Source organism: Dendrobates tinctorius, unplaced genomic scaffold (assembly GCF_039654945.1).
Source record: "Dendrobates tinctorius isolate UK_male_01 unplaced genomic scaffold, ASM3965494v1 ptg000241l, whole genome shotgun sequence".
Lineage (NCBI taxonomy): Eukaryota > Metazoa > Chordata > Amphibia > Anura > Dendrobatidae > Dendrobates > Dendrobates tinctorius.
Genome location: NW_027361908.1, coordinates 2,167,924 through 2,180,000, shown reverse-complemented (window position 1 = coordinate 2,180,000; position 12,077 = coordinate 2,167,924). Strand labels below are relative to the sequence as shown.

The 12,077-nt window shown below is 42.6% G+C and overlaps 1 protein-coding gene across 4 annotated transcripts in view; it reads left to right on the top strand.

The window, feature by feature from the left end:
- The window catches only part of LOC141060604 (oocyte-specific histone RNA stem-loop-binding protein 2-like), a 37,471-nt gene extending 25,718 nt beyond the window's left edge, over window positions 1-11,753 (top strand). For 3 of the 4 annotated variants that reach the window (XM_073556904.1, XM_073556905.1, XM_073556903.1), the window contains 3 exons: window positions 3,398-3,535; window positions 4,271-4,367; window positions 10,861-11,753. In XM_073556904.1, the coding sequence (XP_073413005.1) occupies window positions 3,398-3,535; window positions 4,271-4,367; window positions 10,861-10,980 (355 nt within the window). In that variant the 3' untranslated portion in view covers window positions 10,981-11,753. The remainder of the gene's footprint in view (window positions 1-3,397; window positions 3,536-4,270; window positions 4,368-10,860) is intronic. The other variant, XM_073556906.1, reaches the window with a different exon arrangement.
- Window positions 11,754-12,077: the final 324 nt, after the last annotated feature.

Here is a 12,077-nt window from a genome sequence, read left to right as displayed (position 1 = left end):
CATTGATAAACTATCCTAAGGCTAGGTTGTCAAAGTAGTGGACAACTTCTAATGAATCAAGAGCATCTGTCTTTTGGACATATTTATTCTCAGTAGCACTACAGTAGTTTTGTGAGGCTGCTACCATGATCTGGAATGGGCAGCACTTTGGATGTGGTGTGTTTTTGCTGCATCCAAAACACTACCTTCTATTGATTTACTGCAATCTATTGATGATGACATTTCTATGGCAGAGACTAGAGTTTCCTCAAGAAAATGATATACTGCAGTCTGGAAAGACTCACTGCTTGTCAGTGTTGGTGTTTGAGCCACAGTCACATATGCATGCACAGTGGACATAGGTTTTCTAGAAATCTCATCCACTATACTGTAACAACTGACCACTGCAGTTTTGACACTGCATAAATACACCGTCAAAACCGCAGAAATTCCTGATTGTGGGAACATACAGTTAAGGCCTCCTGAGGCTTGTTTAAGAATAAGAGTATGTGCACACGTTGTGGATTTGGCTGCAGATTTTTCCACTCTGATTTGGCTGAATCCACAGGTAAAATGACCTGTTTCTCTAGTCACCTTCCACAACAGCCATATCAGAGGATGTCTCCCTGCCCTAATGGGGGACAGGAAATGCACATGAGGTTAAATAACCCTCCCCTTCCTACTACCTCAAGTATTTTTCCTGTCCCCTATGGGGCATGAAGAGGTCCGGATAGTGCTGCTGTGGCCGGCGACCGGACGCACTACACTGAATACCTGGAAGCCGACGGTCGGGGGCTCCGCTCTCCTCCGTGTCACAGGCCGCTCCAGTCTCTGCTGCAGCGCGACTCAGGACCTCCACCTGCCTCAGAATTTTCCACAGCATGTGCACAGCGGATTTGTTTTCATTGGGTTACATGGTACTGTACACTGTATGGGGAAAACAGCTGCAGATCTGCAGGGGCAAATCTGCTGCAAATCCACAGCCAAATCCGCAACATGTGCACAGACCTTAAGGGATCAAACTGCATCATGAAAACAAAACGCCAGAGAAGTCAAGGATAAAGTTGTGGAGAAGAGTAAAAAGCAGGACTGGGTTAAAAATAAAAATAATCCAAGCTATGGACATCTTGCAGCGCACTGCTCAATTATCCAAAAAGGGAAATAGTATAGCACAACTGTAAACCTGCAAGACATAGCTGTCCATCTAAAATGATATCCCAAACATGGAGCACACTAATTAGAGAAGCATCAAAAATGCCCAGGGTCACCTTGGAGATGATTCAGAGACTCACTGCTTAGGTGGGAGAGTCTGTTCACAAGACTTATCATATACTGTGCAAATCTGGCCTTTATAGCAAAGGGTGCATTTTTTTTGGTTTTTTTTTTTCTTTTTTCAGTAGTGGCTAGGAAGCTGGTCAGAGTTGATGGTAAGATGGATGAAGGAAAACCTGTTAAGATGCAAAACACTTGGCTGGGGCATATGTTTTCCCTTCCAGCAGGACATTGACCCTAAGGGTGTGTGCACACGCTGCAGTTTTTGCTGCGGTGTACAGTAGCATTCAAACCTATGAAAAAAAACCACTGTGCAGATGCTGCAGATTTTTCCACACGGATTTGCAGCAGTTTCAAAACCGCAGAAAGAATTGACATGTCAATTCTTTCTGCGGATTCTGCTGCGGTTTGGCATCTCCTCCATTGAGGAGATGCAAAACCACATGCTAATTCACAAGTAAAACCGCAGATCTTTTGACCTGCAGATTTACCTGCGGATTTTACAAAATCCACGCGGCCAAATCCGCACTGCAATCCGCAGCGTGTGCACACACCCTAAATGGCCAGAGCTACAAATACCAATGTGTCAAATTTTCAGATTTCTATTTTTAAAATTAGAAATTGATGTATCACTGTCTCTACACTTCAAATACTTGATACTTCTGCAGATCACAATTTCAAATCAAACTTAAGCTTGTGGGTGTAATAAGAAAAATGTAGAAAAGTTCATGGGGTGGGGGGGATAATTTTCAAAACAATGTAGATATTATATGGAAAGGCACTACTAGTTTGTTTTGGTGTGACATGTGAACATGACACATGAAGCTATAACTTCCTCAGTTAACTTCATGGGAATAGACAGAATTGAGAGATGCCTTTAGAGGGGGATTATGATCGGCTGATGGTTTCATGTTGTATGTGGATATTTTGCGATTAAGTAAAACTGTCAGGTTTCAATGAACCACTCAACATTGGTGGCTTTATATAATGATCAGGGACTCTAGGGCTTAGTATACGCAACTGATATCCACTCTCTGTCTGACAAACCTGACAATAGAAAAGTGAATTAAATAAAACTACAACTTTATTCAAGAATAACAATATAGTGGGATGGGGAATCAAGGTTGTCTATAAAGAATTGGCTAAAATTTAATGGGTCCTACAAATGTGGTATCAATCAATGTAATACATGTAGATGTATCTAAATCTTTAATTGATGGGACACAAATTTTTAATATAAATCACTATCCACAGCAAATTGTGGTTTATCAAATACAATGTTCTATCTGTAATTTATATTGGCTGTACCATGAGGAAACTTAAACCCATATAGCAGAGAATATTAGAGGTGCAAAAAATAAAGCAATGCCATACGCAATACTTCTATGGTTGCAAAACATTGCATTTCCAAACATAATGGTAATACAAATTGACTATCCATTGTCGGCATAGAGCAAGAAATAATCATAGGAGGTGACATGCGTAGACGCCTGTTAACCAGAGAAGCGTTCTGGATCTATAACTTGGATGAGATATTCTAAGGGCTTAAACAAAAGAAATGAGCTAATGTTTCATTATTTTCAAGTTTTACTTGTTTGCATGGTTTTACAGCATTGTTATATTGTATCTAGGGTAATAGGTTCCAATTCAGGACCTTAAACGAAATGAGTCACCTGACACACTCCCACAACTCTATTGGCTATTGTTGCCTTTATATCCTATGCTGTTAACCTAAGGTCAGCTATGATAAAGATCCAGCTGTGATCAAAATATGTTGCTGTATTACCTGCACTCTTGTGCGCATTTCTTTATTATGGAGGATTTTTTTCTGCCTTACCACTGTTTTAAATTTTTGAATAAAGCAATAAACTTTATGGTGCTGGAACATAATTCCTCTTGTCCTTCAGTTATCTTCACGTGTGGTCTGTACAGAGTTCTGAGCACCTGTGGCAGATGGTGAACTGGCTTGGGCTCTAGCCCATTATTCTAGAGGTCTGTCTTTAACCAGGCCTCACTGCATTTGACTGAAATAATCAGTGGGTAGTAAAACATACAAAATTGAAGTCTACAGAATTTGTTAGAATGTTAATTTTAATTTATAATCAACTTGAATGGTAGCCCATCTATTAACACTGTTATTTCTCAGATCTCAAAGGATACCAGGAATTCATCCTTGCAGTCCCAACAAATATAAGAAGTACAGTCGGAGGTCTTGGGATATGCAGGTTAAACTCTGGAGGCGATCACTTCATGCGTGGGATCCCCCAGTGGAGGTCCCATTTCAGTAAGTAGGAGAGACTCTAAGTTAATTCTGTACTAGTAGTAACATAATCTTATGCCAATGTAGCTAACTGCGTGCATTGGGTGTACTCGTAAATCAAACTGAGTTATTTTATTTGATTGACCAAAATGTCTTTTTGTTATCTTAGAAGGCTGTATTAAAATGAATCTGTAGTTTCAATACTTGCATAAATCACTAGTGCAATATAATATAGGAATATTTAATCTTATTAAAATGTCATTCTTTCCCAATTTAACTGCCATCCCCTTGTTTTCTGAATTTGTCATTCACTTTAGGAAAAAATGACAAATCTGTCTTGCTCATGCAAGATGGAATGCTAGATCTTCATAGCATGATGTAACAGACCATTATACTCTAAGGAGAAGTGAGGAGCATGGTGAGGAAACAGATCATAACACTTCACCCCAGAGTTGTATTCACATCCTGACATCTCATTACTGCTTTGTAATTTCCTCCATGTTGCTAATGCTTGTCTTTAGTAAAGAGTAGGAGTAACTGATGTATGGCAAAGATCATAGCAGGCAGTCTCCTATTGCTAGCTCAGTGTGAACGGTAAATCAAGAGCACAAGCCAACAAAAGGGTAAGCTGGTAAAAAATGCAAGTCATATAATGGTGAGGAATTGTGCTAGTTCTCATACACTCATCACTACTATATTCTGAAGTTACCTGAAAGTACAGTTATACTTTAAGTTGACACCGACATGCCTGTCTTGCAGGAAAGAGAATTATGATCCATCACACAGTTTCTCTAATCCTTGGCTTAATGGTACAGAGACCTTTCAAGGTTTAGCAGCTGATCTGTTTGATCTGCAGGTAATGGTGACATCAGTTTGTGAATATTAAAAGAAATCTGTAGTTGGCTTTAAGTCTCAGTCTTGCTAGTGATCAACTTGAATGTGGTTGAAGCATTTAGATTGCCATTAGAGATGCACTGAGCGCACTAAATCTATGCTGCCACAGTATGTTTCCAAAATGTAGTTGCAGCTTGAAGGAAGTGGGAGGGAAAGTAGGCAGTTGGTGCTGGGGGCCTGAGCAGTGAGGAGCTCAGCCCTGGACCAGCTGACAGTAGGAAGCTTCAGTGGAAGAGAGAAAGGGGTCCTAGGGGTACAGGTAGTGAGGAATCCACCCGTGGGGCCCTCATCCACGCCAACTGTAGTCAGGTGGATGAACCAGGTTGCAGTTAGGGGACCAGCCCCAGACTAGTGGAGAAACTAAGGACTCGGCTAGCTAACAGGAGGTCGCAGTATCTGTGTGCTGCAGCCACACCCAACACATTCGTGGAAAAGGCAGCTGGATAGGATCCAGGGGACCTAGAGCACGTAGCCCGACAAGATCCAAGGCTGCTGGATTGGGACTGATAAGGGGCAGGAGAGGAGGGAGCCAGCGCAGTGAGACAGCCAGGAAAGGAACATCTGAAGGGGGTTCTGACAGTGTACCCCAAATTACCTGAGCTGGCTAGACCATGACCCTGAGGACAGCATCCTGGCTTGGGATTGTAACTTCAGAACTGTGAGTAAAACCTGTGAAGACTGCACACTGCTGTCCTCCAATTTACTGCATCACTTGTCCTACACTACAACCACAATCGTATCGTACTGCAACTGCCCTGGGGTTTAGCTCTACCTGTGGAGAGCTGTAACAACTCTGCTGCATCCACAATCAGCCCCAGCGGTCTCCTCAAGCAGCATCTGCTAACATCTCCTATATGCCAAGTACCACGGGTGGTGTTAAGAATCATCTCTTATAAACTTTATTTCCCCTTTTTATAATCTTCATTGGATGCCAAGGGCCGGGTCACTGCCGCCGTGACACATCCCCTTAAGAACCGGCCCAGTGCTCCGCGCTGCATGTCTGACTGCCGCACCTCTGTGTCCAGAGGATGCTTCATGTATACCAGAATGGCCTTTGAATCTGGTACCCTTAGTGACAGTGGGTGGTGAGTGATCTTTGTGAATATCACAATGTTAACAGTCTCCCCCCCCCCCCCCCCCCCCTCGTTTTTGTTTAAGCACTAGAAGGCCTAAAAAAGCTAGTGTTAATAGTGTGAGCTATGTAAAACCCTACTAGCAGTGGATTGGAAAGTCTGTTCAGCAAACCCCCCACTCCACCCCTACTATGTCTCAAAGCTTGGATCTGTCATCAGCACTATAGTGGCTCCCTAAAACCCTTTATTTTTTTTTTATTTTTTTTTTTTTTTAAGATGAAAATCTAGAAGTCCCTCCTGAAGCTGACATGTCCTTATTCCCCTTCTGATATCCATGAATCTTCGGGCAGAGACATGGGAGACAGACCGCTTTCTGGTAGATATTGATTGACTAGTCAAAGCCATAGTCAACAATGGGCCTAAAAAAGATGGCTAAATCCCTAGAAGATGTGATGTTAAGAGGGTTGGAGCAGAGACCTATTTATCATTTTACATGACTGCCTGGATCTTGCTATAAACAAAGACTTTGGGATTATGAACTGGTGCCTTGCACTATTTTCAAAAAGATGTCTGTTTGAGACGGACTTGTAGCCGTGGGAAAAGTTCCCTAGGATTGATGGGCTTTATCAAAATCCTCAGAGGTTGGCCCTACTCTTTTGAAGATTCTGGGATCCTAATAAATCCACTGGCTGTAAAAGTAGATGGATACCTGAAACGTGGAAAGCAGCAGTGCTCTGAAGTCGGTGATTGCTTGAACCTGTATTGCCATTCCCTTATTGGATGATACCTTAAAGGCCAAGAACGGCTTGCACTTTTTTTTTTTTTTTTTTTTTTCACCCAACTCCCCAGGTGATACAAGGAAAAATGCATTTCAGAGGAAAAGATAAAATAGGGGATGTCCTTCAGGTGAGAAAAGGAAAGTCCAAAAGTAGGAAAGCCCAGACTTGTGCTCAGAGGTCCCTCTTCAACATCCAAGAAATCCACTTAATGACACTAGGCTAAAAGTAGGGGGAAGACTTCCCTCTTCACCCAGGCCTGAGAGAACATTAAGTCATCAGAAGAACTGCTAGCCCTAGAGATGGAAGTCTTGGGCTTGATGGGGAAATGCATTCTGTGTGATGTTCCAGAATGTTAATTCACAACCTTCATCAGTCTGAAGAACTTGAACTGATGGATAAAATCAGACTTTCAAAATGGTATCGGTGAGCACAGCCATAACTGCTTTTTCACAACTGTTTCATAGTGGATGTTGACTTAGAGTGCCTATCACATCCCAATTCATCTATACCATGAAAGGTGCCTGAGTGGCCATGCATGGGAGGGAAATCAGGCATTACTAATTCAGAGCCCTTCCCTTCAGTTTGTCAGTGGCTCTAAAGATCTCCACCAAGGTAGTAGCCAAGATGACTGCTTACCTTCACATCCGGAACACCATTATCGTTCCTTAGACTACTTCCTCATAGTGGGGAAATCTCAGAACTAAGATGAGTCCTCTTAGAAGATCTTGGCTGGATAGTGAGCTCTCATAAGTTGAGGCTAAATCCATTAAGAATTCACAAGCCCCATTCTAAATTCCAAACTCAAGACTTGTCTTAACCAAAGTGGTAGATCTTTCCTCGGCAGCAATAGAAGTTCCAGGAATTGCCCTATGGGGGGCAAGGTCACGATTAGGAACCCTAATGTCCCACATCCCAGTGGTGAGGTGGCCCAGCTCCACAGTCAATGTTGGGGGGGGTTGCATAGGCCCCAGGGGGCCCCAGCCAGTGGCATGCTGCTAACAGTGGTACGCCACGTGACTGCTCTAAGGCCAGTGAGTAAGAGCAGCCCAGCGCTCTGCTGCCCCTCTTCCCCCGCAAGGTGCATTCAATTTATCATACACTGATACAGTTGAAAAAGCGGTGATGGAGGGAGCATCAGATGGCACTCCCTCTCCCATCACTCCCCCTATGCTTCTGACTCGGCAGGTGTGCAATGTCACTTCATGTGCTGCAGAAGCCAGAGCAGTGGGGAAACTGGGAGAGGTAAGGTGTCCTTTATACTGTGTACTACTGCTGGACTGTAGGGTTGCATAATAGCATGTGGATGCATTTTACTGTGGTCAGGAGTTGCATTATACTGTGTGGGAGAAGGGAGATGGGGACTGCATTATACTGTGGGTGCTGCATTATACTAGGACTATGGGGTGTATTATACTGAATGTGCTAAATGCTGCCTACTCATTAAGTGATTTGATTGTTGTAACAAATCATGGTTGTAAGCAGCACATCGCCTGGTGAATACTGCAGACATGTTAACATGATCAATCTGTCCCCATACAGTATCTACAACTGATTGTTCTGTCAGTCATGGTTTTTCCTGGCCTCTTTATACCGGCTGAGGAACAAGGCGTTGAACGACTTCATAATTGTCACACTCTTAACGGCCTGATCTCTTGCAAAAAGGACATTTAGAAGGATGGGTTGAACTTTAGAAATGAGAAACTTCCTCTTGTGGTGCAGACAGGGCAAGCCTAAAGCTGGTGTCACACATAGCAACTTGCCAGTGATCCCGACAACGATATCAACGTGTCAGGATCGCTGGTAAGTTGCTATGTGATCGCTGGTGAGCTGTCAGACAGCTTCACCAGCAATTAGCACAGCGACGCCACACATGGGCCATCGCTGTGTTCGTTAGCATTGATGCCATGGATCCATGTAAAATATAGAAATAAAATAAATTCTCACCTTCCGACGTCCCGCACAGCATTCCCCCTTCTCTCCACGCTCCGGTCCCAGTAATCCTTTGCGAGAATTACTGCGATGACGTCAGTTCTCGCAGAATCACGAAGTCTCGCGGTCATTCTTGCAAAGGATTACTGGGACCGAGTGTGGAGAGAGGCGGGAATGTTGCACGGGATGCCGGAAGGTGAGAATAACAATATTTTCTATTTTACAGCTGATCGCTGGTCTCCCGCCTGTCACACGCAGCGATGCGTGCTGGCCAGCGGGAGATCAGCAACGAAAAAAATGTCCAGAGGTTTCTTGCAGCGATCAGCGATACCGGCAGGGGGGCCGATCTCTGTCACACACAGCGATCTCGCTGGTGAGATCGCTGTTGTGTCACAACTTGTGACTCAGCAGCAATCTCGCTAGTGAGATCGCTATGTGTGACTGGGCCTTAACATGGGTCCAATGGATATAGCCAGCAATTGACATGTCATATCAACCACCAGGGGAACAAGGTCCCACTCACTAATGGAAGCAGAAAATGGACTCTTCCAGCTGGCAGAGCATCTTTTGTCCCCAACGGTGTTGCACAAAAAGGGGACAGAATATAAAAACAGACTTTCTAAGCTACATTGGACTCAACTCCCAGAAATACCCTTGTTTGCTGACAAACAGAACAAGAAAGTGGAAAAATTCTGTTCTCTAAACCCAAGGGGAAAAGTATGAGGTAGATGCACTTCAGATCCCCTGGAACTTCATGATTGCATGACTTTCCTCTGATGGCAATCCCAGCAGTCACAAAGATCAGATGAGGGTGATTCTAATTGCTCCTTTCTGACCAAAAGACAATGGTTTTTCCCCATTGATTGTCAGTTTCAGATCCATGGATTCTTCCGAAGAGCCCAGAACATCAGTCCAGTATGCCACACTCATGAAGGGCTTCCATCTAGCAGCATGGAATCTGAGAGGGCAATCCGGAGTTGGAAAGGTTATACTCCTGGGATAATCTCCACCTTAAGGAGCAGAAGGCCTATAACAAATTTACAGTAGAATGTGGAGAGAACTTCTGGAATCTTCAGTGAAAGCTTTGGGGGGAGAAAAAGTTCTGTCCTAGAGTTTCTCCAGAGGGGGTTTGAGCTAGGGTTGGTTACCAGTACCCTCAAGGTTCTGTTTTCAGCCTTGGGTGCCTTACACTTATTAGATGCAAGATGACTAAATATCAAGGTTCATAAAATCCTGTGGCTCCAGGCCAGTCCCAAATTCCAAGCGTCTACCCATGAGAGCTAAACTTGGTCAATGCCTCCAGTACCAAAGATCTATTTGAGGTGAGCCCTTTACAGGAGATGTCAGATTAGTATCTTGTCCTTTAAAACTATTATATTGGTGGCACGGACTTCAACCTGCAGGTGAGCAATATTCAGGGCTTTTCAATAAATGCTCTGTATATGCAGATGAGGATAGGATTATATTAAGAACTATTCCCAAGGTAGCCTTAACATTTTATAGGAGTCAAGAGATTGTTCTGCCCTGCTTCTGTAATAACTCTAGGAATTTGGAGGAGGAATAACTTCAATCTGTTAGAATATATATGTACTCTAACGGTGTTCTTCTATGTACTCTAGCTAGTCAGTGGAAGATTAGTCCTTGCTTGTAGCCTTTTGGGGTAACAGGGTATGGGGTATTAAAAGTACCATTGTAATGTGGCTCAACGAGACCATAATCTGGTCTATTCTGCTAGCGGTGCTCTGGTTCCTGAGGGCATCAAGGTGGATTTGGGATTTATCAATTTGATCAGAATTGTAAGGCCTGCTACCTGGCCGCTCTATTTTCTTTAAGCACTACAGGCTGGATCTATTCTCCTCTGCTAAATTAATGTTTTGGTAGAAGGGTCCTGCAAGTGGTGGTCCCTTTTGAAGGTGTATCAGTTTCTTCAGAAATCTCTCTGGTGTGCTGTCATGGGTAAAGGGGAAACGCCAAAGTTACTTACCAGTTTTTTTTTTTTTTTTTGTTTTGGTTTTTTTTGTTTTTTTTTTTTGTGTGGTGTCAGTTATGTGTATAACTTGTCTGGAGGTCCTCTCATGCTTTTTCTGCCCAGGAGGCATAATCACAGTGACTAGCTATGGAATGATGGTGTGAGAAACATGGTGCTCTGACCGGTGGTATTACTCTTGTGGCCAATCAGAGCAGTTGTTGGTTCTCGTGCTGTCATGCAGATGACAGTATGGGAAACATCCAGTGTTCGGGGTGCCAAACCCAAACTGTAACACTGACTTCCTGGTGAAGTCACTGTTTAGGGTTCATACCCAAACAGGTGTTCGGTACAGACCCCCAAACATTACGGTTTGGGTTCGCCCATCTCTAGTGATAAGAAGTTGAATAAAATGATACCTTGATATATGCAATCGGATTTCTATATTCCCTTATGGATGGCTTAGGAGAACTTAATCCAACTGACAGATCTCCTTTTTAAATGATGGCACCTTCTAAACACTAAGCGTTAGTTCTTTAACTTTCAGCTAATCTGCCCCAGCAATTGCTTGTTTAATGTTTTTACATGACTGTAAAATTATTGCATAATTAAAATATTAGTTTGCTTGTTTTGTGCTATTTGAGACTCACTAAGGTCTTTGTTTTTTTTTTTTTTTTGTTTTTTTTTTTTCCCTTCATTTCCTCCCAGATTTCTGATGTACATAATATGGGCTGTCCTCCAGAAGACCCATCTCGGAGTTACTACAACTGGTTACAGTACTGTGGCCGTACAGAACCCTTTAGTTATCCATATTGGTTAGGGCAATAGTCATTGCTGAAGATGGAAATAAATGTTGCCCTGTTCATCCTGCCACTGCTTGAAGTACAGCTCTGATGGTTTGCACACAATCATGGACAAAATACTTTGGTTTTTACCACATTCTTTATACTAGTCATACACTTAGTATGTGTTTAATGCAAAACTTGATACATTTTGTGCACTTTTCTGCCCAATTATATTTTGACTTGTACATGGATTAATCATATGCTCAATCACTCTTCCATCAATGTCTTGGTAAATCGGGTCCTCTTTTGGCATGGTGGAATAACCTACAACCACTGTTTGTAAATCACTTATGTAAATGTTTAATGCCATTTCCAAGTGGAAATTTTCTATTATGACTACAAATGTGGTATATTCTAGGTGTGTGTGCACTAAATTGGTGGTGAAATTGCAGGAGCCATGTTTAGTTTCTGCCTTTTTTAATTAATTATAAATGACACAATAATTTATTTACAAGATGCAATGTGGTATTGTCTTTTATTTTTTTTGGAAATGTTGTGTGCAGTACTACATTTCACATGGAAATGTACATGAAGAAACGAGCACTGAACACCACTATTGGACTATGAAGCTTTATGAAGAATTTTGCCATATGTTGTTGGGAGAGAAGATGCTCCTGGAAAATGAAAGCCATGCTTTTGTATATTTTCTTACATTACTAATTATAGTGGGTAAGATCACTCCTATGTACACTTGATGTGCTTATAAATGTATGGAGGGATGTTGCAAATTTGAAAAAATAAAACTTCTTAACCTGTGTTGCCTTGACTAGAGTATTGTAATCTCTGAAATTTGGTCACAATTTACTGTTAGTTACACTCGTAGCTTATTCTACTGCTGTCAGATTAGGTATAAACTGAAAGATTGATTATACTGAAGTGACCTAATCAAGTTGACTGTCTGTGCCACCACAGTAAAGCCCCCGTTATATACTGCGATATCGCTGTAAAGTCACCGATTTTGAGACATAGCAGCGATATTGCTAGCGATATCGCTACATGTGATACTTGCCTCCGACCGGCTCCCCCGCTGATTATCGCTGGTCGCGCGAGAAGGTCCTGGATCATTTCTCGTCGGGCGCT